Below are 25,933 nucleotides of genomic sequence, written 5' to 3' on the forward strand. Positions count from 1 at the left end.
TACGTCTCGAGCGAGGGGGGGCGGTACGTTTCTAGCGGGGGCTGGGGGTTGCGCGCGGGCGCCTGCGGGGCGGGGGGGTTGGCGAAGGTCGCCGCCACTACGTCCCTCATCTGGTCGCTTGCTCAGTAGTTGTAGGGCCCGTACTGCGAGCCGTGGTAGTAGGGGCCGGGGTACGCCTGCGGCGGCGGGTACCCGGCGTACGCGTACTGCTGCTTTTGCGGGTACACTGCAAAATTATGAAATGTATGAAACAAATGTTATGTTATTCGTTAGTCACATTTATTATAACTTCTTTTTGAATTATCATCATACATTAATGATTTGTCCACATTAATAAAAGTACACCAAATGGCTTAGCTAATTAATTTTAATTTTTTCAGTTTAGAATTACATTATTTCATTTCAAACTTTAAGTAAATACAATATCACCAAATATTGTTATACATTAAACTTCATGCACCCGTAGCTAAAACACCAAATATTTACACTGAAGTGTAAGTTTTATGCTGTTATGTCAATTTGTATTCTTTTTACCAATGGGTCATCAATATGTAAATAGTCCCATCAGCTTTCCGTTCTAAGTTCTTAAAACTTTCCCACAGTTACGAGTGAACCTTTTTTGTCTTATATTACGCCAAAGCATACCGGGCATGAGGTACTGCATGTTAAGCGCCTCCTCCCGCTCGCGCTCGCCCCGCAAGCAAATGGCGGCCGACGAGAACAAAATGGCCGACACCAGCGACAGCCCCACGCCGCACCACGCGACGATATACGACCAGTCGTACCAAATGCGACTGTTATCTCGTAATATCTGGTTTATACCGGTGTTCCACGTGTGCAATGTTTATCCCAATTAGGAACATTTAACCCATGTTTTTTTGTCATGATTATGTCAGGTTTGTCATGTGTTTCAAGTGTAAAGTAAGATATATAAGAGTAGCGTAGAGTGCCACCCAGTTGAAGAATATTTGTAGGTATTATTGAAGTGTGTCATTGTTTCATTTTTACGTGGATGCAGTGTGTTATGTGGATTTTAAAGAAACAATCATATGTAACGCATTGTAAATAAACCAACATTTTGAATAATTTTATCAAGAAAACAATGGTGTTTTTACAAAATGGTGATGATAGCATGACAATTTTGTTATGAAATGTGTAATAAATTATGAAATTATGGATAGTAATATGTACATTCCCACGTTAATCAGTAAGCATGTTAGTATTGCGTGGCGTAAACCAGATATTAAGATAAAGAGCAAATTTAATTTAATAGAGCGATTATTTGGTCGCATATCAGTCGCAAAAACGCAGTCACGTTTCGGAAGAAACATGAAAAGAAAGAAAGCATTTATGTTAGTATTTCCTTAATTTATATTATTTCTTAAAACTATACTTATAACTATAATGGGTAATGAGAAAAAGGTATGTGTGATATATATTGTTTAGATAAAGATATATTTACTTACAAATATGTTTAAAATAATGGGTGTTGAAATCGTTTATTATGATATACGTATACTTTATAAATAAGTACATGTATAATTTTATCAATACTTATATAACATTTTATGTGAATATTTTGCTTTAATATTTTTTGAGAATTGTATATCAATAGATATAAGTATATACATGTTATATGATATATAAATACAGATAAATAAATGGCTATAAAAATAGAATGTTACAATGATAATATACAATTTACATCCTGCCACAGTTACACCGTTTCAACCGCCAAGCGTTAATCACCCATTCAAAATGGCGCCCATCGACAAGATGGCTGCCTAACCTGGCATTATGTACTGCACGTTATTCTGCTGCTCGCGGCGTTTCTCTTTGCTGAGGCACACAGCGGCAGAGAAGAATATAATGGAGCTACCGAAGGAAACACCGACAGACAACCAGGCTAGGATGTATGACCAATCGTACCATACCGATGAGTTGTCTTTCAATACCTGGGGTTTTAAATACGTTGAAATAACTTATTCCACCACTTTGGGGTCAACACCGTTGTTTTGGTGTTGAGTTTATAACCTCAACAGGTTATAACTCGATTGGTATGGATTACATACATAAATATATAGAGATATAGCTGATTACTCGACAAAAATTTAAATGGAACAGTAAAACATCATTAGAAATATTTTTTTATCATTTTATAAATGCAACATTTATCTATGAGCCACTTGACTTCAAGACACATCAGAGTGAACGGTGTTTTGGTAAAGTATCCATAACTAAAATCCCTTCTATTACAATTTTGAAAATCTTCTGTTAGAATGTAGACTATAGTCTATACTCTATAATGTTCTGGTTCATAAGTTTTCGATACCGATGATTCTACTCATTCTAATTAATAGTGTGCATACATCGATACATACGAAATCTTTAATACAAAAGAATATGAGTTCTACACAGGTCAAGAAAACCTACCATGACCTTAATTTTACTTCGTTCATATAAACTGTTTGACTTAAAAAAAATATTAAGATTTTCGATAAATAAACAATGGTATTTATATGCTATATGTACTCACGTTAGGCCACTGCTGGTAGTATTCCTCCCCCACGGCTTTCTCTTTCTCGTAGAACTCCACTCCGTGCCACAGCGCCATCGCGCCGGCCGCTAATAGACCTGCAATTGTAGATCGAAGTATTTAATACGAATCTAGATAATTAAAGTACGTGTTTAAACTAAGGTTGTAGCTCAGTAATAATAAAATATAGTATTAAAAAGGGAACGAATTATTCAAATGATTAGAGTCATTATGCCAATGTTATTTTCATGAGACAATGTTTAATTATTCGCAATAATTAATCCACAGTTTTTTTTGTACATTTATCATCGTCATAGTTTAATGATATTGTATTGTTACAGTGTTTATAATATAATGCGAAATCGAAATCTTCCAAATCCTCTTTATCGATTACAATGATTTTTTAACGTTCGTTTAATTCAATAGTCGTGTATTTTATGTCTTCAACTTTTGTAAAGTAATTAAACCTACACCTACTGATATAAACGTGAGTATATTTATGTTAACACGTTTTAAATAGATACGACATAACTCCGAATTAAATTAAATTAAAAACGTACCTACTTAACATATTTAATCGCTTTTACAACGCAAGTCTAAACTTTCACTTTTTAATTAATAAAAATTTAATCATTCATAAAATCAAATCAGTTCAAACTAACCAGTAATTCATTACGAACTTTTCAAAATTATCCCATTTATAGATACAATTACTGTTCACGACTAGAAAACGTAATGCCCTAGTTGGGTAAGTTAAGTGAAAGAAAGCAAGTTGTATGGTAAGTATAGTTTCAAGTGAATTAATATGCAAACTTAATTACTAGCCTATGCACGGTATGTAAGATAGATCTATCTTAAAATTTCACTTATAAACTTATACATTCATAATCGGATGGAAGACGACTCATTTTAAATTATAGGTCAACAAAATAAATCGCCAAATGTGTTGTCAAACGTAAACGGCTCGACCAAACCGGCTAATTCTTTTTTTTACATTTCTCTTAAGCCCAAGTGAGTTTTTTATCGAGAGAATAAATGGATGACGCCAGGGCGGAATGCTAGTACTTTATTACATTATTGCAATAAATACATATCCTTGAATAGAAATGATTTTCCGAACTAGTAATACCCAATTATGGTATAACAAAACGCTCTTGAAGAGTAATTTAGTTGAACAAATATCTTACAGTTTGACTCTAATTACCACTAACCTGATACCAAATAATAGGACATGATACTCACAAGTAACAAGCATAAGTATAGCAGTGGCGGTGATGTTTCCAGGACTCCTCTTCCAGCAGCCAACGACGCCAGTCCAGAACGCTATGAATAAGGTAAGGAATCCCACCATGAATAGGGCCACCGTTGACCGGGCCATGTGCAACCTGTAAGTGAGAATGAGTTTCTTAAACAATTATTAAAGACTTTGAAAGAAAAGAAGAGAGAGCTGTTAGCCTTTTTGGGCTATTGTGCCTTCAAAGAAAATTTCTTTATTCCTTAATTTAATTTGTTTTTCCAATTGGGATGATTAAGCCAAAAAGTATTGTTATAATATATGTGTCATAACTATTTCAATTTAATTATTATTTTATAGTACATATTTATAAGGAATTCGTTTCGTTTGTTCTATACCTACTGATTTTGTAAAATGAAAAATAAATGTTTATTGAGCTTTTAGTTTAGGTTACGATAAGTATGTTAATATTTCCATCAACTGCTTGGAATTTTTAATGTAATTTATGTTAATAATTACGTAATACATATTGGCTAATATTGTCCAGTCCAAAGTACAAGTATTTATGATGATCTTTGATGTTCTTTTTAGTAATTTAAGCTAGTTGCGCCACGCGGTTTCACCCGCGTAAGTGCGTATCCCATAGGAATATCGGGATACGTACCAAATTTCATTGCAATCAGTTCAGTAGTTTTTGCGTGAAAGAGCAATAAACACACACATCCTTACAAACTTTCGCATTTATAATGTTATATTATATTATCAGTAGGAACTCGGATTACCTATTCATTGCATCTTCTGACAGTCCCCTAGTCTCGTTGTTTTCGTCAGGGATGAAGTAATCCACATTGCTGCAGTGAGTCTCTACTGGCGATAAGTAGATTTCCACTGAAAAGTAACATAGAATTATTTAATAAGATCTTATATTATAATAAAAAAAAATCCATATATGTAAAGACTAAAGAAAGATTAAAAATATTTATAAACTGACAGTAAGATTAATATCTTTGTCATTTATTAATTACATTTTTCAGTTCATAAAAGTAATCACTGAATTTGAAATTAAAATAACAAAAATGATTAAGAAGTTATTGATCAAATGGAAACATCCAATAAAAAAAGATTCAGAAATTAAATCACGGTGAAGAAGTATTGTTTTTCAAATTCACATGCTTAGATTAAGAGCACGCTTATATGTAGATTTGTTAAGCTAAATAATATTTAATCTGTATCAATTTACACTGATCAGATAAGCGCATAAGTCAACCAAGTTTTCAATATCAATCGAGCCACGCGCTCTGCAATCATGCTATCCCAATAAGATCACTGACGAAACCAATTTGCTGCAATGTGATACGATTTTGCAAGTCAGCTTTGTCCATTCTAAAAACATACAGGCAGTAGGTACATGTACATGTTAATTCTGCGTTTGTAAATGCCAGATTATTGAGTCATATTTCCTTACAACTGATATCCGTCTGACGAAGAATGCAATACATCCACAATACCTATGAGGACACCGAGTTTGTGTATAAAATTAAAATTACGAAATGCCCCTTTTGACTGGCCCGTCAGAAGTCTTGGAATTGTTGTATTGAACTTTGCCCTTTTTGACTCACACTCTAAACATTGATGAGGTTTTTCTGACGGCTTCTAAACTTTTATTAAATTTTCAATTCGAAATTATTTATCACATACACAAAATATGGATAGTTTGACATATAATTTATATATAATAAAGTTCAATGCTGTCTCGTCTATCAATATAACATATAATTTTCACCGTTACTAGGTGGTAGGTCAGCAATCGGCATACCAGTTTCTAATCTTGGTCTCGACTTATATGTGAAAACGTAAGTAGGTATTTAAATTAATTCGTTAATGTTGTTGGACTTGTATTTAACCCGTCCATCGAGAAAACCCTCAAATATTTTTAAAAACAGTAGCTAATAGAACCTCTTTATGTACCTACTTTTTTATCTGGTTGATAAACTATTGCTATCACGGTTTGTCCTCGGTATAAACAACTACGTTACGTTACAAAGTTCAATAATAGGACTTATGCCATCATTTTAATAACTTGGGATACCAAGGAGTGAAAAAATTATAATTAATATCCAAGATTAAGTCCGATTTAGTATAAATTGAGACCATACAATTAACTCTACTGTTTAGTTGATTACCGATGCTAGATAAACGTTTATCGCATCACATAACTTTTCTTACTCGCTACAAAGAGCCTTTAATACTTCTGTTTGTAAAATATTAACATGTATCAACTTGTTGGACTAGTTTAACATATCACATGTGACGTCACTCCGCGAAAAGGACACAAGGCTAGCTACAATTAGTATGTGTCGACTTGCAAATGAATATACAATGAGCTATAAGCAGGTACGAAGATATAAAGATATGGCTGGCATTGTTCCACCCACTTAGGGAGGAATGTAAGGCTTAAGTGGGACTTGAATTCTTGCACACTTGTAGCTACTGAGCTCAACAACTTTAAAGTCGCATTTGCAAATATACCTTATTGTTAAAATGATACACATTTTTGTAGTTCGTGTATACGAATTTGAAAATAATAAAGATGAATATGACATTTATATAGTGGCTTTTTATTATCAGTTCTCATATAAGTTATAATCAAAACTTGTATTTAGCATCAAACATCGAACGAATCATTTACGTTAAATGATAGAAATATACTTCAGAAACCTAATTACATAATATATCATACGTGAATGGAATTTGCTGAGTTTCGTTGAATAACATAATTCAGCAGATTACACACATAATTTACTGTTAGAAAATAAAAAATGAGTCATCACGCGTGGTCTAACTGAAAATGGATCACACAAAATATGATAGACCAAAGTCCTTATCTCGCGTATCGAACATTCCATTCTAAACGTGTTTAATTGATCCTAGATTGATAAGTTAAATCTTTCTCGTATGCACACATACGCTCACGTATCGTATATGATAAGCAGGCATGTCAAATGGGTAACCCGGTAACATTTAAGAAGGTACGCGGAGAAAGTTGCGAATTTGCGTCCTTGTTCGACCGCGGTTAGACTCGACAAACAGGTGTCGTAATTCGAGTGCCGTTCATCACTTGTTTAGCGTTCAATTGTAGCGTGCTGTCTGGAATTAGCCTAGATAGACTGGTTGCAAGACAAATGACGGGTATTTTACATTTATTATTATTTATTTACAACTCGCAATTATTAGACACGCTACTTGATACATTTTTTATTTCAGTTTTTTTTTTGTGATAATAATTATTGTATATTGATAATGGGTAGCAACTACCTACTTTATTATATGCCATTTTATTACTAAACATAGCATGCGTAAAATATCTGCTTTAAATTCCAAAAAGTATTTTCATCAGATCTCAGAACAGAAAAGACTTAAAGAAATTGGACTAGGAATTGGTGGAATTTGGTTTTGGAGTTTTATCCAAAATGTATTTTTGTATATAAATAATATTTTTATTTAGTTAATTTAGCTTAACAATGTATTAAGAAAAGAAAACGTGCCTCTAATCATCAGTAAACATGACTAAACGCTGTTGATTTAAACTCACGCTTTCCTTGATTAAATTTTAATTATATCATGTTTTATTGATGGTTGTTTAATTGCTTACATAGAAAGTGTATACAACCTAATTGGAGATGGCTTAAATACCAAAGTACTTTAAAATTGCGGTACTATTTAACCGACTTAAAAATAAGGTGGTTGCCAATTCGAGTGTTTTTTTGGGTTTGTTAGCAGTTTTGTTCGGTTTGGTCTAAATGGTTCACAATATTAGCATACAGGACATACCTAAGTACAGTAAATAATAACTAAATTGTCGCGAGAAAAGCTAACGAACATACATCGATCTTCACAAAGTTTCGTGTTTATAATATAAGAAAAAATACCTTAGAATCTAAATCTAAGAGGACATGTAATTCAGTTAATAAATCATACGCATTTAGTGACTAATCTGTGGGTTCTAATCCATATCCAATATTGATTGAATTCAAAATTTCATATATTTGTACACAGACAACCTCGCCTTATAACAACTTTCAGGCTATATAATATAAATTTAACATATGTATTGCTTTTCACACAATAGTTACATAAATTAACGAATATTTAAACAATAGAACATTATTTTTAAAGAGCAAGTTGATGATATAATAGCATGAAGTCGAACGTTCGTATTGTTCAAGGCCTATTTGTTAAATTTCTGTCATATTAATAAAATAGCGTAAACAGGAAAAACCAATATGGTATTTGAAAATAGCATTGGTGATAAAAATACATTTTAACACTAATCGGCCAATTTTAAGCTAGGTTAGAAGAGTTTTAAATATATACTTAATAAATGAAACGGAATGATTAGGAATCTATTAGTAAATATAAGTATATATATCAATAAAGTAAGTTTAAGTGTAGTGTTTTATAACACAATAAAAGCTAGAGTAATATACAAGCAGCCATTGTCATTTCCCGAGAGTCACACATGACTACTTAGAAAACAGATAGTTTAATGTAATATCTAATAACCATTTATTTACTAGAATAATCACTTGAAACAGCAATTCACATAAAGAAAATGACGGGAAAGAAAATCACGGCGACCGCCATGTTTAACTTTTTCCCGCCAACTTGTCATGTCACTTTCACTGCTTTCCGATATATGTTTTAAAAGGTCTCAACCACTAATTGCGAACGCATTTGGTATGTTGTATGTGATGGAAATTCAAGACATATAATTCACTAATATCCTGCATTCCACGCAGTTTCCTTGCGAATAAATTCATAGCAATCTAAACCTGACTCTAATCTTTATACGTGTCAAGTCTAAAAGAATATATTTAGCTGTTAGTGTACACTTGTGACGCACTGAACGCAGCGATAATGTTAAAATGCAAATTGAACCGAAAAACAAGCGAATCGTGGTTTTGTAATGGACCGTGAAGAAACGTTTTGTTTTATGCGATGCGTGTCACGAATTCATTGATACCTACTGCAATTGATATATAATGGTACTAATGTGGAGGCCACGTATGTGTTTGTCACTTGTGTTCGTAATCTGAAATGAACATTTTTTAAATAGGAATTATTGGAAACTAGCTGCGCCCCGCGCTTTCATCCGCGTAAGTCCGTATCCCGTAGGAATATCGGGATAAAAGTTGCCAATATGTTATTCCAGATGTCCAGCTATCTACATGCCAAATTCCATGCAATCGGTTCAGTAGATTTTGCGTGAAAGAGCAACAAACACACATCCTTACAAACTTTTGCATTTATAATATTAGTAGGAAGTAGGATGCGCTTCATAGCGGTTTCCTTCCTTTTCGGTCAATACAAAAAGTTATGTAGGTGGTTGGAATTAAAACCCTGGTCTTCTCGTTCGTTGTCGTTTACAGTATCCAACAAGAGTTTTAAATAGTTGAAACAGAAAATTGGATCAGATAAGATAGATAAATTAAGCTTAGTGTAACACGTTTTCAATAATACATTTGTTGTTTTATAATTTAAGTACTTTTCTTCTGACGTGGTCATGCTTGAAACATGAGACAGAGCTGAGGAAACCGGTGATTACATTGTTGTCAATGCATATGCAATGTAAACTGTTTTTATTATAAACATGCAATATCGTAACATATCGTATATAAACTTATGACTGTTTGTATGAAGTCATAATCAACAATCCATAATGACTCTAAGGATAAATATTTGTTTAACAACATCATCAGTTGATTTTAATCTAGATAAGTTTATGAAATAGCGATGGTAAGTTTTTGTGAGGTTTTAATTATGCTGTTAGACAGGTTTTAAGCCTTTGTTATTTAGTTTATACATATTTATACACGATATTCAATGCCATTATGTTCTTGAGAGCCTTCTTATATATGTACTAGCTGCACCCGGCAAACGCTGTTCTGCCTCATTCTGATCATTTAGGGGGATGAAAAATAGATGTTGGCCGATTCTCATAGATACCGGCATAAGCACAAAAAATTTCATCAAAATCGGTCAAGCCGTTTCGGAGGAGTATGGCAACGAAAACTGTGACACGAGAATTTTATATATATAGATGTATATGAGATGGTATACAAACATAGATATAGGTTACTGATAAACTTCCAAATTAGAATGGATTGCAGCTAACAGTGGTCTCCTACGCAATTATCAATCAGAGTAGATAGTCTAATAGAATTTTTCTTTTCGGTAAGCGATCACTACCACTGTTAATGCGTAGTCCGCTTGTAAAGGATAGTGAAAGGATAAAGAAAGGAATGGACTCAGAAGGATGAGGAAAAGGATGTGACCGTCCGGCTCATCCACTTATCATACGAAACACAGTATGCTATTATTTCACGCCGACCTCTAGAGCTGGCATAATTAGATTGAAAGATTGATATTGATCTGAATCTCTCACTCATCAAACATCACTTTTTTAATTCCCTCAAATACACCTTGCCACCATTCTCCACAAACTAGGTCCACACATTGTGGTGTTTTGCGTCGCACATGTACAGGAAAACCTATTGTTTCATCTTTAACAAAGACTTCGTATTGTGCGTTCGTGGCTTTCTTTTAAGATTCCGTTCTTTATCTTAGCTAACGGATCTAAATGTTCAACCTATAGACCATTAATCTACGGATCCAGCCTTTCACGCCGTAGCTCGCAGGCGAAAACATATCTCCTCGAAATAGTTTTAATGCTCTTAACGACTTTGTGAGAGAAAGCAATATTTATGTAATGTTTATGAATAACTAGACTCCACCCACATATCAAGATTCCTGTTTTATCCCAAGGGAGCATTTAATTGAGATGAAAAGTCAGCCTGTCTGTTTACTAAATTTCATCAAAATCCGATCCGTAGTTTCAGCGCGATTGACGTACAAACATCAAACAAACAAACTTTCACATTTATAACATTAGTGTGAAATGTGATTATTGTGTCTGAAATCTTGAATCCAAAAATACAATACATATTTATTATATTACAAATATGCAATCATTAAAATATATTATATTTTTCTTCTCACTTGGAAACGCTTATCTTGGGAACTGCCTTGAATAGAATTATTTCTTCACACACTAATTGTTTATAAATTATAACTTTTAGTGCAAAGAATATAATTGGCCTTACACGTTTAGAAACCTGACTTTTACCAATTTTTGCTTTCTACGTTATATTATTTAAGTGTGCAATCCGGCGGATAGTTCTTAGATTAGAAACTTAAGATTTATTAAACAGTAATTTATAGAAGTACTAGCTGCGACCCGAGGTTTCACCCGCGTAAATACGTATCTCGTAGGAATATCGGGATAAAAAGTTGCCTATATGTTATCCAGTTGTCTAGCTGTCTACGTACCAAATTTCATTGCAATCGGTTGAAAACTTTCGCATTTATAATATTAGTAGGATAGTAGGATTAATAGGAAGGATTATAATATGTCTGAATTTTGCAACAAGTATTAATCTGTAGAGATTAACATAAGACCACAATACTTTAATTAGCAGCAAAAGCCTAAATAATTTAAATTTTCTATAATATATAAATATATGTACGTATAGTTTCGAATATCATAAGGACGTAACGTTTGTATTATTTATTTAAGTCAGAAATTCCGAAACTATTATCTAGGAGCAAAACAATAATGCAATTCATCAATGGTAGGATATTTATGAAGCTTTAAGCTTTGGTTACACCGAACCTTCACTGAACTTAACATTAAAACATAAACTGCACTCAGCGGATCTTATGAACTTTGTAGTACCTGCAATTTCGAATAAAATTAAATATAGCTTAACTTGGCCTTAGCTTAATTTTTAGTTTAGTGAAAGTTGGAATGTCTATCACAGACAGAAAAACTGACAGACAGACAGACAAATAGATAGATGGTTAGACGAACAGAGAAGTCCTAGTAACAGGGTCCCGTTTTATAGTTAGGCCAAGAAGCTAAAAATGGAGCACGGGATAGCACTCTCTAGACAATTATTTTTTGTCTTATCCTTACTAAATCTAGCATTGCTACGAAGGCAAACTTCCTCAAGATATAAGCAACATACTTCACGGTACGTTGGCTGGTTACAACACGAGATATGGGTGTAGATCCGCCAGGGCCGACGGGCTTGCGAAACTTCCAAGCGTATATGAGAACTTTAACTCTTTAAATTAGTAGATTAAAGATTTGGGCTGACCTACCCCGGTTTAGGCGAGGTAATTTTAAATACCTATGCATACGAGAAGCTACCTATACACACTATTATATAATTATATGTCTTATATACTTTCGCAGTTAGAAGTGACTAATAGGGTTGATGACAAAGATAGTTTAAAAACCATTCCTTAAATAAAAACTTGAATACCCAAGTCATTTCTCAAGGACCTAATTTGTTCAAAAAAGAAGCAGCCAGAATATTATTTTGATAAAATGCAACCAGTTATTTAATAGTTTTACTTTTCGTGTACATAACTTGATTAAGTTGACATTAGTTATAAGCTTATTGTTTGTTAAAGAGAAGTAAAAATAGGCATAAATATTAGTTTTGTCACAAGAAACCGATTCAATAGCACTATGCATATTAACTTAACGACACTTTCTTCTCTCTTTTCTATTTGTAATTGCGAATACTGATGATTCATTAGACTCAAATTACTCTTTTCATTTTCATCCATGAATGGGATTTCACACGTTGAGTTTTTTAGTATTCCTATGCAATATTTCCCGTAAAGCATTAGAAGCCGACCGCCTTCTTGGTAGAGTGATTAACGCGTGGGCGTAGAACCGATGGGTCCTCGGTTCGATTCCCGGTGGGGACGCACAAAAAAAAAGGTCTCGGTCTGGCAGGACACAGAAAGCTGATCACCTACTTGTCCATAAAAAAATCGATCAGTGAAACAGATGTATATCATCTACCCCATACCCCAGTAGAGAACACGGGACTTCACTTAAAGCATTAGAAGCTTCAAGGCCTTACGATTGTTTTTTTTGACGAAGTGACTAAATATATGTATTTATTGAAACTAATAACAAGTGTACAATTAAATTTTAACTAGGTACAGGAAAATGTGAATCCCTTTGTCCTCTATTATCCTCGAGTTACTCGAGTTATAAATAAGTGTACATCATTTTATATCAACTAATAATTCACTCGATGTGCTGGATGGTACAAGCAAACAATTGTCGTGACGTCACCCGCCTTATGTGATTAGTACGAAGTTTAATTCGCAGGTTGTAAACGGAAACATTACAGAATAACCTTGTGTTATATGAAGCTATAATATTACTTTTTATCGAGATGTGATAATATAATGCAACGAAAAATCAACTTTATAATTAACTAATATTATGTTCAAATTATGTTTATTGCTATTATTTTTGGGACATAAGAAAATTGAACAATGTTCAAAATATCATAATTATAATCAACATGCTAACCAATACAGTAACGAGGCAGTCAAGTGCGATGAATCTACGCTCATATTATGAAAAAGGCTGAGTTTGTTCGACCGTTTGTTTGTGTGAGCTAATCCCGATAATAACTAAGCGAATGTTAAAAATTTTTCACCAGTGGACATTTATTTCATTCCTCAGTTACAAAATATATATATTTGTTTTCAGTCAATAACATTTTTATGTAAAAAGAAAACAATATAGTCCCAAACGAAGTGAGCAATATTTGTAAGGCCACATACCTGCACAGTATAAGACTGTTGGACGTATGTGCTTTATATGAAATTGTGTCAGAATTTTCACAATGTTTTCCTACACCATTTCGAGCAATGGGAATAAAATAATGTACCTACAAATAAATTGAAAAGTCTATTTATTTCTTGAACACTCGTCCGGTCTCGAACCCCCGACATTTTAATTTAAGTCCAAGGTCCTAACCACTGCGTTTTAATTAAAATATAACGTCATTAAACGTGCCCGAGACTAAGAAGATAATGAATTAATTATAATTCGTATTATTTCAACCATTAAACAAATTAATTATTAATTACGATGATTACGGAATATTATACATTCGCAGGTGTTCTTTGTGAGTTTATCTGAATTCTGAACCAACCTCAGCACTCGAGGTTTCATTAAAGAGGAATGTTCTTTGTTTGTTATATAAGGCACGTAAGGTATTGTGTCATTATATAAAGTTCTCGTCGAAATTGCAACTGAAAATAAATATGCAATAAATATAATGTATCATTCCATAATAAACCCAGATTACTGAGCTACTTATTATTGTTTTAATGAGATCAAGCATCTGAATAATGCTATCAATGTCCATCTATAAACTAACATGTCTGAAGAAATTAACTCCAAATGACATATAGTGTCCAATATAACCTGTATAGGAAGATGAGTTAATAAAGCCGAAGAATAAAGATAAAAGCCACTGTATATACACAAATATTACAAAGAGAAAAAAGTATGTTTGTAATGTTTTCACGCAAAAAATGCTGGACCAATTTTTGTGGCGTAAGTGACAGGCTGAGTGACAACGGACGAAGCCGAGGCGAACAGCTAGTAAATAATAATTATATGAACATGTAAATGATGGGAGATTAATATCACAAACCGTTAACTGTGTCCCTAATCGAACGAACTCAAGCAATGGACTATAACACAAAAGTCCCGTACTCCAGGACCTGGTGGAGTACCACTTTATCTCTGTCAAGAACGGAACAGGCCTACACCATCAACCTACATTTCACCTACGGTGAAACATCGCTTTACACAGCGTAGTTTGACAGCTATTAAATGGTGTAGATAATTCTACAATTAAGGATCTTTAATTACACACGTACTTATAGATACGTAAAACATATTATCCCTGATTTGGAGCAGCTTTACAGGCACTATAAAATTCTTTTATGATACAAAATGGGGTCGTACCTTATCACACTTGGTAAGCGATAGTCTAGGCAACGCCTGAAAGAAACCTCTCCACTTCAGAATGAAAGCTTTTATGGCCTGTAGTGGTCAAGACATACAGAAAAAACAAAAGAGGTTACTCGTTTTTTGATAAATATTAGATGAGTATAATAAGTTCAAAACAAATGAAGAATTACGTTGAAGATGACCCTAATACCCAGATGCCAAGAAATTATATACCATATAAATATTTACATTATTATTCAATATTCATATAAACGAATCTAAATACTAGCTTAACCCGTTACGTTTCACGTTTAATGTATTCTGTAAAGAACCCTACCCTAAGCTATATAAATAAAATACCATCCAGCATTAACGTGTCAGCTTGCTTTCGAAGCTCAATGGAAAATCACGATAAGATAACCGCATAAGCGCATCTCCATCACATCGCCTCAAATGCAAAGCCACATAGAACCGGTCGGCTTTGTGGAACGAAGATTTCACTCGACTTGTAAACGATATTAAAACGTGAATTCCTATAAATTGAGAAAGTATTCGAGAGGTCTTAATCGAGAACTGCGAGATGGTATCGATTTTGTCATCAATCATAGCAATAATCGAGATGGTGAACGATTACGTATCATTTGAAGCTTCTGCTATGAAATGTATTGATCCTTGACTTTTACTTTTTTGAAACTATTAAACTAGTTTTGGATGTAAATATACGATTTGATTCGAAAGGCGATTACTTCATACGTTATTACTACAAAATCTATCCTATCCTACTAATCCTACTACTATAAATGCGAAAGTGTGTAAGGATGAGTGTGTGTTTGTTACTCTTTCACGCAAAAAATACCGAACCGATTGCAATGAAATTTGGTACGTAGATAGCTGGACAACTAGAATAACATATAGGTAGGAAACTTTTAATCCCGATATTCTTACGCGATATTGACTTACGCGGGTGAAACCGCGGGGCGCAGCTAGTATATCATACATTCTGAAGCGATCATGTCCTTATATGAATTAGAAAAAAAAGCTAGGTACCTACTAATGCACATTAGGATTCCACAGAAATTAACGAAATCTAATAATACGAATAGAGCCAAATTGCATTTGCTCTTGAATCTGTTACACCAAAATTATTAGACCTTGAAATACAAAGTGAAATGTTATCAATTTAAGATTTACTTTCATGGTAAGATCTAAGTCTTATTATTTTAACATGCAACACAATCTCCTTCGTAATTATTTCACACGTTTCATTGTGGTCGCATTGCATGACTCCGGCGAATTAAGGCAGACTAAGCTTAGCTGAAACTAGGTGTTGCTTAACATTCGTCGAGACAAATATCGAGGTCAATTCATCTATTACTTTGTTTGATCTACGACACTGCTGATATATTGCAATAAATTATCGCGTTAAAGTGTTGTTTATTATTTAGTAGCTGCGCCCCGCGGTTTCACCCGCGTAAGTTCGTATCCCGTAGGAATATCGGTATAAAAAGTTGCCTATATGTTATTACAGTTGTCCAGTTGTCTACGTACCAAATTTCATTGCAATCGGTTCTGTAGTTTAAGCGTGAAAGAACAACAAACGCACACACATCCTTACAAACTTTCGCATTTATAATATTAGTAGGATTAGTAGGATAGTAGGATGTATTTAAAATATCCCATTTTATATAATTGGTTTACACATACTTCTCATTATTGAGAGCCACATTTAGCACAAGTGTTTTAGAAGGAATAAGTTAAATTTTTAATTATTACATTTACATGAAACCATATCTTCTTAAAATTAAATTAATTTTTTTCAGTATAAAATATTTTCTCTTTATCATAAAAGACAGATACTTATTATCACCTACGGTAAAGTTGTAGGTGGTAGAAATAAGTAGGTAGCAGGTTAGTAATACTCAAGGACACTTCTTAATTAAAAGGAATCACCACAAATTTAAGTGTAGGCATGAAGTGACAATGTTTCCATACAATCAATGAAAACAATGAAACCTTAGATAATGACTGCATTGTCAAAATAAATATGTATTTACAAGTTAACGGAGGTCAAGGTTCGACCTCCATAATACAGTAGGCATAACAAATTTAACTATGGCTTTGTTGGCAATTTGCTGTGTTGCATTTATTGTTAAATAATATTCGAATTTCTATGTAAATTATGCGAAAAGTTATGAAATAAATTCATCTTTTTGTATGGACATTGAGTAAAAATTTAAATTTCTTTATTTTATTTTCTTCTCGTTTTATTTTGTGTTGTCAAATATTTAAATTTTAATTATAAGTTTAACACAAACGTAATTTTTTATGTAATTATGGGGTGAAGGGAAAAGGAAAGGATTGACTTGCTATATAGATGCAAAGGTAAAGCTAGTTATATAAGCTAGGAAGGGTGAGGAAAAGGATACGGGCCTTTTAAGTAGATGCAATGAGAATAATAGCTTCGACTTAAGATAATGACTTCTTACAATTCGATTGTTTATAATTGACATTAATTCCAAACGGCGATGCGATAAAAGTAGTTTCCAATGAAACGCCTTATTTGGCTTTACTAACTGTGAATAGATGTCGCACGACATCCGTGACACAGAATGTTTAAAAAAACTACAATAATGAAATTTTTATATGGAGTTCTGACATCGTCGTTTCATCACAATATAAATATAAAGCAAGCTATAAGTTTTATGTAAAAAGTAGATCAAAATATAAAATGATATTTTGCGATATAATAATATAAGTAGACTATCTTAGACACAAAGCGCCATTTATTGATGATTGTATATTTTACATATAATCTGCGATAGTGATATAGGTATAGGAAATGGTTTAAAAGTACCTGCCTAGTAACCTCTTATCTATAAATTAACATCATATGCATTATTTTTGTGTAAAACCCTACAATTGGTGAAAATAGGATCTATTTATTTTAGAAAAACAGGTATATAAATATATAACTTGCTATAGTCATTGGTCACGTATATACGTACCTATTCATAAACCTATAATTTAAATACTTCTTCTAGAACTGTCGCTGTTTCTTTATTAAACAATCGCGTGTTGCCAGCATATTTATAACTAAATTCGCATCAACAATTTACGTATGTATAAAATTTATTCACACAATTTTATCCGGCCATGAAAGTACTTCCTCATACATTGCAACACGTATGATATACAGCCTAGACCTTCACAGAGCAATTAAGTTATAGAACGTCCCAAATACTCGTATTGAAAAGCGACACCAAACCCGTTAAGGTGTTGTACACTCACACTGAATATACGATGCGTTATTATAGCACACTTTCGAATACAAGCTGGCTCCGTGACCCAGAGGAAACGCGTATAACATTGAAGAGGCCACTTGCACCAGCAAAAGGTCGAACCGCCACTTTCATTCTTACTTACAACTGAAAATAAACTTACAAATGAAACTTCAGCGCGCCATACTACCGAATCCAATGATTTGATCCGATTGAATCCGAATTTGTTATAAGAAGACCGTAGGTTCTGAACGAAACGCCTTTCATACTGGTTTCTAGAGAAATTTGCGTAAGTCAAATAACGTTGGAGATAAGTAAATCAGAGGAATTTTATCGTTGAAATCAATATAGATTCTAATCTACAGACGTGACGACTAATATATCAAACATTTCATAGAATCTCTGTACATAAAATGACTATGGTTTTGTTTATAGAATGCGATGAATATACAAATGATGTATGGAGGCAAATAGTTTCATCTGTATGCAGGAATTTAAATTGCCATAATATATACATATGCGGGTCATTTATACGATATTAAATACCTACTACTACGCATAAAGATATACCTATGTACGAGTCTCGACACAACTCATATCAGGGTGAATAAACACTGGAATTAAGCCTCGAAGTGTGAATTAATAAAATTGAAAAAATAAAGCGCGCAGACAGCACATTAGAGAGGTAAAATTCATCAATATGTCTAACTAACACATTCTTTAAAATATACTCAAACAAGGCATGGTAGAACTATTCCTGGAAAACACTTAATGAAATCTCTCTATAAAACACTATCTCTATTTTACGATGCAGTCAATTATGGTACAGTATACAGCCATAAATCGCGATTTCAAATAAATACTTTTACACTGATCAGTTAATGAGTCTCTCAAATAGACTTGTGTATGTCACGCAATGCGGTAAATATTACAGGAATTCGCGGCATTTCATTATTATAACAGCACAACGTTGATTGTAGTCATCATTGCTGTTACACTATGGTACCGTATGTTCCGACATCGACCATTAGACCACTGTTTCTTATATGCGCTTTTCGCTCCAATAGCGTCAAATCATGGCCATGAAATGTACGTGCGATTAAATAAATTACGATTGTTAATTTTATGTACTTGGAGCTTCGTAAATTGCCAATTAATTATTTTAATTGCTGTTGTTGATTGGGATGCATTTCAAAGAGTACCTAGGTACAATTATATTGTATAGAGTGAAATAGATTGGAATAGATTAAGAAAACATTACTACTCGACCTTTTTGAAAAAGCTTAGCGTTGATCGATTAATCAATTTACGATCTTAATATAGACTTGGTATGAAAACAATATTCCATATTATATGATAATGTTGGTTTTTTGACAATTAAACTAATCAAGCATTTATATTATTTATTTTGTATTGTTCAATCTTTTTGGAGTACACATACACTTTATAATGTGTGATATCAATCTAAAAATACATGATTATTAAAAAAAATTCAAAATAACAAAAGCGTAAACGAATACCTAAGATATAATTCAATTTCCGATGATATCCATTTCATTGGGCTACTTAAATGAAGTAATAAACCTTGAAAGCGACACGAATTTCCTGCCAAATACAAATTACAAAAATTCACAAATATAACAGCAGTTAGTGATTGCATTAGATTTCTATTTTAAACAAACTTTAATTTTACTTAAGTATATTAATTGTAGGCACTTCAATTTATCGACAAGACATTCATAAATATAAAATTAATAAAGCAAATGAAACATTTCATACTCAAAGTAATCGATTATCATATGGTTCGAGACGTAATCTATGGAAATATAAAATACTAGCTGCGCCCCGCGGTTTCACCCGCGTAAGTCTTGATCCCGTGGGAATGTCGGGATAAAATGTTACTTATGTGTCATTCCAGTTGTCTAGCTATCTACGTACCGAATTTCATTGATATTGGTTCAGTAGCTTTTGCGTGAATGAGAAACAAACACACACACATCCTTACAAACTTTCGCATTTATAATATTAGAAAGAAGTAGGATTTGTATGCACACTAAAATTAAACACTCGACCTGGCGGGGGTACTACCGTGCCCCCGGATATATACAAATAACCAGGGTACTTTATGCAAAAGAGGAAAAATAATTATCATTAAAGGAAAATAACATAATTGACTACTTACTAATAACGCTTAATTATTGACTCATTGTCCATGTAAATACATATTAAACCAAGTGTCTGACCGACTGTACTTTTGAAAACATTTCTTTAAAAGAAGCCATGAAAATTTACTTCAATTCTGTACAAAACAGTTTCTCCAAATGAGTTCTCCAAAACAGTATCTTGCTTGGATAGCAAGTTACTGTTTTAGTAAGTTTTAGTCACTATATACAATAAATATTCTTCCTTGTAGAAAATGCTTTAAACGCATTGGTAGTTTATATTCGTGTATGTTGGTATTTGGGTTTAAATAAATTACAGTTAACTAACAAAATACCTCTAGCCCCTACATTCGAGGTCTACATAACCGTGTTTATGATAATGAATGAAATTATTACGGCACCTCTCATCGCTATTAAATAGGCCATAAAATTATTCAGTTAGTTTACACGAAGTACATCCCATTATAACAGTTCAACGTATGTTCTAGTCACAAAAATTATGTTTTAGATGTCGGCATTTCAGTAAGAATGTGTTCGAGTTTTTATATTTAACATTTACTTTAATATTGCTGTAATAACTTATAGTTATTAGAATTTCAAACATAATAATTATTATTTTGTAATGGTCTTTTTACTGTCTTTATGGTATCCATATTACTACAGTAAAGAAATGAATTAAATCCAGCCACATTTTGCGGGCGCCATTTTGTTTTCCTATTATAAAGGCTAAGCATTACCATAATATCACAATAATTACAACGACACCTCATATGTTAAAATCCGTCTAGCGGCTTAGGCTGCATGAGGTGCCAAAGAAATGGACATACATACGCTCGAAAAACAATTCTTACCCCTGATCGAATCAGGTAATATCTCAGTCAGATATTCTGATTCTGAACACAAAAATTAAATAAATTTTAGACTTCGAAATCCTGCTTAAATGGCTATTTATTGAATTCCAAAGAAACACAATGTGTGTTATATGTGGTAGTACTAAACTCACCAGAAGGAGGTCGCTCCTTGGGGTAGCAGATACGGAACAAGCCTCGCGTCCGCGTGTAGAAATAGTACTTGTTGTTGAGGCTCTCGAGGATGGCTTGAGAGTTGATATCTGTGTTCTGTGTCACGTATGTCTGGAACAAACGAATTTCATTCATAATGCTGTAGAAATAAAATACCTTCTTTATACAATGAACATGCGATAGTACGACCTCCTTTGAGGGCATATGCAAAAATTCCATGCATATCATACAAATTTCTGTAGGTACTCTAAATGGTAAACATGATATAGATATAGATAGATATAGAGCTGGTTCTTTCTTTGGACAGTCATGTACTTATAATATTACATGAATAGATATTATTTCAATAGATATTAATTGAACAGATTTAGATAAGTCCACTATATACCTTAATCTACAGATTTATTTATGTACTTAATGCGTATAGGCGATTTAGGTTATAAACTGAAACTCTTTATCTAACCGCGTTCCAAGTCCCAAGGCTGCAGTAGAAAATATCTCGTACACAGATTAACTCCTTAAAACCAGTTTTATTTCTACATTCCAGCAAGTCGGCCCATGAAAATTGGGTGGACCGCATTAATATTTAGGAGGCAGTCGAACTTAAAGGTGTGACATGGTTTGAAATAAATTATGTACATGTTTTAGGATTTACTTTTAAAACGACGGTTTACAGAAATGCATAATTATGAATTGCGTGCTATCAAGAAATACATTCATAGAGCACGTTTGTGAACTGTAGGTGGTAATTACGATTACGAACAGAAACGATATGTGCATTGTTTTTTTGTAAAATCAGTTATAGTTTCACGTGCATTTATTACTTAATATATATTTCAAAATACAGGTTATACTGGTCCAGTTATCAGCAATTAAATTGAACTTGTTGCGAAAAATAACAACCGCACGTCCATTTCGTTGGCAGTGCTAAAATTGGCGCGCTTTCATAGTTATAGCGTACCTACAGATAAAAAATTTCACAGCGTAAATAATGTTACGTCTTATACGTTCGTTTTTTAAATCAACTAGTTAACAGTAATTAAGCGTGTCCCCATTATTTCGGTTCCTACTTTTTTTATCTTTATAGACAATAGCATTTCTCTCGTACGACCGTATTGTGACGACGTAACGTTCTTCCTCGAGTGAGCTTTGTCGTCAAATGTAAGGAATGTGCTCAATTCAAACGTGAGAACTTAGTCGCACTCAGTAGAAATGCCGATTTCTACTCCATTCATTCTCAACATTGTAGGAACGTAATACCGTGAATTAACTACACTCATTATATATGGAAAAAGTTTTATTCATTTGTTTTGTTTCCCCATATATTTATTCTGCTAAGATTGACTCATATTTTATGACCAAAAATTCTGAGAAAAAATCTTGTAAGCTACATTGTCGATATATGTAGGATGCTATTTTAGGCTTATTGGATTAAATTTAAATTTATTACACATGTAACAAGAAGGTCAAAATAATTTCTTATGGTGTTTCAATGACTCATATGCTAAAATCATGGAACGCGTGTGAATAAAATGTAAGAAGTTTCATACTCAAATTTTGTTAAATAAATATGAAAATTTAGCCCCACAGAAAACCGGCGTGAATTAATAGCTTGCTATTGTGTTACGTACGGTGAGTGGGGGAGCCGGAGGTCTATTTCCTTCTCCTAGCCCTGCCCAGTCCATTCCCTCTTGATTATTAATCCTCTCCTTACCTCTTATCCCTTAAAAGCGGGCAGCGCATTCTCAGAGATCTATGCCTCTGCGAATGTTCATGGGCGGTGGTGATTGTTTACCATCGGGCGAACCACCAGCTCAGTTGCCCGCTATGACATAAAAAAAACAAAAGCCCATGTCCCCATATAGAAGGCAGATGTATCTCACATTTGTTCACTGATCTTTATTTTTTAATACGAGAAAGTGGTCAGCCTTCAGTCAGTAGGTACCGCAGTGCTTCAGCGCCACGTCAGGCGCAAACATTATTTATTATGTATTTATTTATTTCTCTCCAAATAAGTTCCGGTGCGAGAAATGGTGGCCATACAAATATTAGCACTTTCACAAAAACTAATTCAAGAAACGCGATAGGTACTTTCTAAATATGAATCCAAAAAATATTAACTGTCACGAATATTAAACAGCTCGAATTATGTATTCTACCTGTTTCATCGTAATGAAAGTATTCAACACATGTTCTATAGATGGCGGACATATAATACGCCCCAAGTCCATTTCTATGGCCTGTAAAACCTTCAATTTCTCTCGCAAAATTCCTTCCGTAATCCGTATACACGTCTCAACCATAGTTATAGTAAATGATAAGGATAGCATGAGACTCTTACGCGTTAGATAGCTGCTTCAATATTATTGTATATGATACTAATAATAGTCTGTGATACATTGCTTCATGCGTGCGGCATCGCTGTTGTTATAACCACTTGAAAGGAGTAATGTAATATACAGCTTTTTCATAGATCGTTGGATTGTTTAGACGGTGAAACCGGTTGACAAGGCTTGATGACTCCCAGGTGAGGGAGGTGAGGATAGATGCAGTGTTTATCAGTAAAATGCAAGTATACAGTTCAATGAACGAACTGTGTGCATTGTGCATGCATATATAGTGCCTTGTTTTTTCGTTAGATCGTTGATTGCAAAATAATTACTATTAATTCAAATACATCGCCCTATATGTCTTATGATTTTTTAAACGTTATTGAAGTTCGAGAATTTACGACTCGTTTATTTTGATTTAAACATCTGAAATATGTATATTAAAAATCCTCGCGAAAAAAACAATTGAACAACTCAATTCCATATCCCGACATCGAAACCGCCAGTTGCAATTACAACCTCATTTCTACGTGTATCGATTGTACCAAAAGTAACACATAAATAATTAACATCGCAACACCAGCTTGTCTACGTAACACCAATCGATTCCCACGATCAAATCACGCACAAGTCGTTAATTTGTTACCACAAAAAATATTGAAAAACTGACAGAAGACGGCAACGATCAGCCGTTCCCTCAACTCTGTAGCTTTTTTTATTCAACGTTGAATAACTGGAAAGTCTTGTGCCGTAGATACTACAATAAATTACGCGCAAAAACGAGCAAGTACCGATTTGTTGCAAAAACGCTGGCTATTTATATTTGTCAACAATATTTATAAACATATTTATTGCTAAGTAGAAAGGTGACCATAAAAATGTGATCATTATCCCCATTGATATTATAAATGTGAAAGTATCTCTGTTTTCTTATTCATGCTTAGACCAGTGAAGCGATTTAAATAAAATTTAGTACAGATATAGCTAGAGATCCTAGGGGGGCCTTGAGAAGACATGGGTTTACTATTCCCGAGACTCCTCAGGAACGGGTACTATACGGGGAAAACCGGGATCCTCAGTCTTTTCAGAAGCTATTTAAATATAAATATGAGCACAATATACTCTCACAATCCTACTGTCCTACTTAATATTATAAATGCGAAAGTTTGTAAGGATGTGTGTGTTTGTTGCTCTTTCATGCAAAAACTACTGAACCGATTGCAATGAAATTTGGTACGTAGACAGCTGGACAACTGGAATAACGCATAGGCAACTTTTTATCCCGATATTCCTACGGGATACGGACTTACGCGGGTCTCATTAACTTTTAAAACAATACAACATACGCCCAAATTACGTCAATTTGAAAACTACTTTCAAATACTACTACTCACGCTACGCTATGCTACGTTACGTTAATAGAGGCCGAAGAAAGTAGCACTGTATCGTTAATTTATTAACCTATTACGAAATTGAGAAGAGTCGTAAAACAATCGAGTATTGAACGTGAATGTGAAGATACTTGCCTAATGATTATTACGTAGATACCACAATTCTTATATCAGTTAGGTAACGTTCGGTTGTGCAAAACATACAGGTGTGTAAATTTACTTCTCATGCGGAAAATTCTGTTAAACTAATGTATCTACAATGACAAATCAATAATTACTATGATATACTCAGCTCCCAAACAAAGCGAGATTTCAATATAAATTTACTAAATTTCCTAAATAGGCATACGACAGGTAAATGTTTAACCCGCGATAAAATGCTTTAAGTATGTGTCTCTTGTCTACTATTTATCAACAGATAGAGAAATGTATCAGGACGTGAATGTAAGAAAATCAAACAAATATACAAGCAAGCAAACCCTCTTTCACATATATAATACTATCTGCGCCCCGCGGATTCACCCGCGTAAGTCCGTATCCCGTGGGAATATCGGGATAAATGTTGCTTATGTGTTATTCCAGTTGTCTAGCTATCTACGTACCGAATTTCATTGATATTGGTTCAGTAGTTTTTGCGTGAAAGAGTAACAAACACACACACATCCTTACAAATTTTCGCATTTGTTATATTAGTAGGATTAGAAAGAATTAATTTTTAAATCCAAATAAAGCTAAAAGCTTTCTTTACTCATTACTGTTTTAGTCTCCGAGCAAACTTAGAAGCACGAAATATATCGTGTTCAGACATATAATTTGCCTATATAAAAATATACAGGTGTATAAAACTTAAGAGTCACGTTACTAATTTATTATGTCTTGTGTGACCGTATTATGCTATATATAAGATCATTTTAACCAGACTTTCACGTACATTCGCGTGTGATCAAATTAAGATAATTTATCCGGTGAGAGTATCTAGAATAATTGATGCGTGAATTAAATATAATAATAATCATTATATTGTCAGATTATAATTACATATATTATACTGACTATATGTGCGAATCTAACCTAAAAATC

At 33.5% G+C, this 25,933-nt stretch overlaps 2 protein-coding genes across 3 annotated transcripts in view; both read right to left on the reverse strand.

Annotated features, from left to right (window-relative positions):
• The window catches only part of LOC119832445 (Usher syndrome type-1G protein-like), a 2,569-nt gene extending 2,459 nt beyond the window's left edge, over positions 1-110 (reverse strand). Inside the window, exon 1 of the mRNA XM_038356114.1 lies at positions 63-110. Coding sequence (XP_038212042.1) covers positions 63-110 — 48 coding nt within the window. The remainder of the gene's footprint in view (positions 1-62) is intronic.
• The window catches only part of LOC119832281, a 34,855-nt gene continuing 8,933 nt past the window's right edge, over positions 12-25,933 (reverse strand). Inside the window, exons 2-7 of one of the 2 annotated variants that reach the window (XM_038355941.1) lie at positions 21,114-21,243; positions 4,553-4,658; positions 3,779-3,921; positions 2,537-2,634; positions 1,790-1,955; positions 12-226 (exon numbers count right to left, since the gene is read on the reverse strand). In XM_038355941.1, the coding sequence (XP_038211869.1) occupies positions 123-226; positions 1,790-1,955; positions 2,537-2,634; positions 3,779-3,921; positions 4,553-4,658; positions 21,114-21,243 (747 nt within the window). In that variant the 3' untranslated portion in view covers positions 12-122. Of the gene's footprint in view, positions 227-645; positions 812-1,789; positions 1,956-2,536; positions 2,635-3,778; positions 3,922-4,552; positions 4,659-21,113; positions 21,244-25,933 lie in introns of both variants that reach the window. The other variant, XM_038355940.1, reaches the window with a different exon arrangement.

Source organism: Zerene cesonia, chromosome 15 (genome assembly GCF_012273895.1).
Source record: "Zerene cesonia ecotype Mississippi chromosome 15, Zerene_cesonia_1.1, whole genome shotgun sequence".
NCBI lineage: Eukaryota > Metazoa > Arthropoda > Insecta > Lepidoptera > Pieridae > Zerene > Zerene cesonia.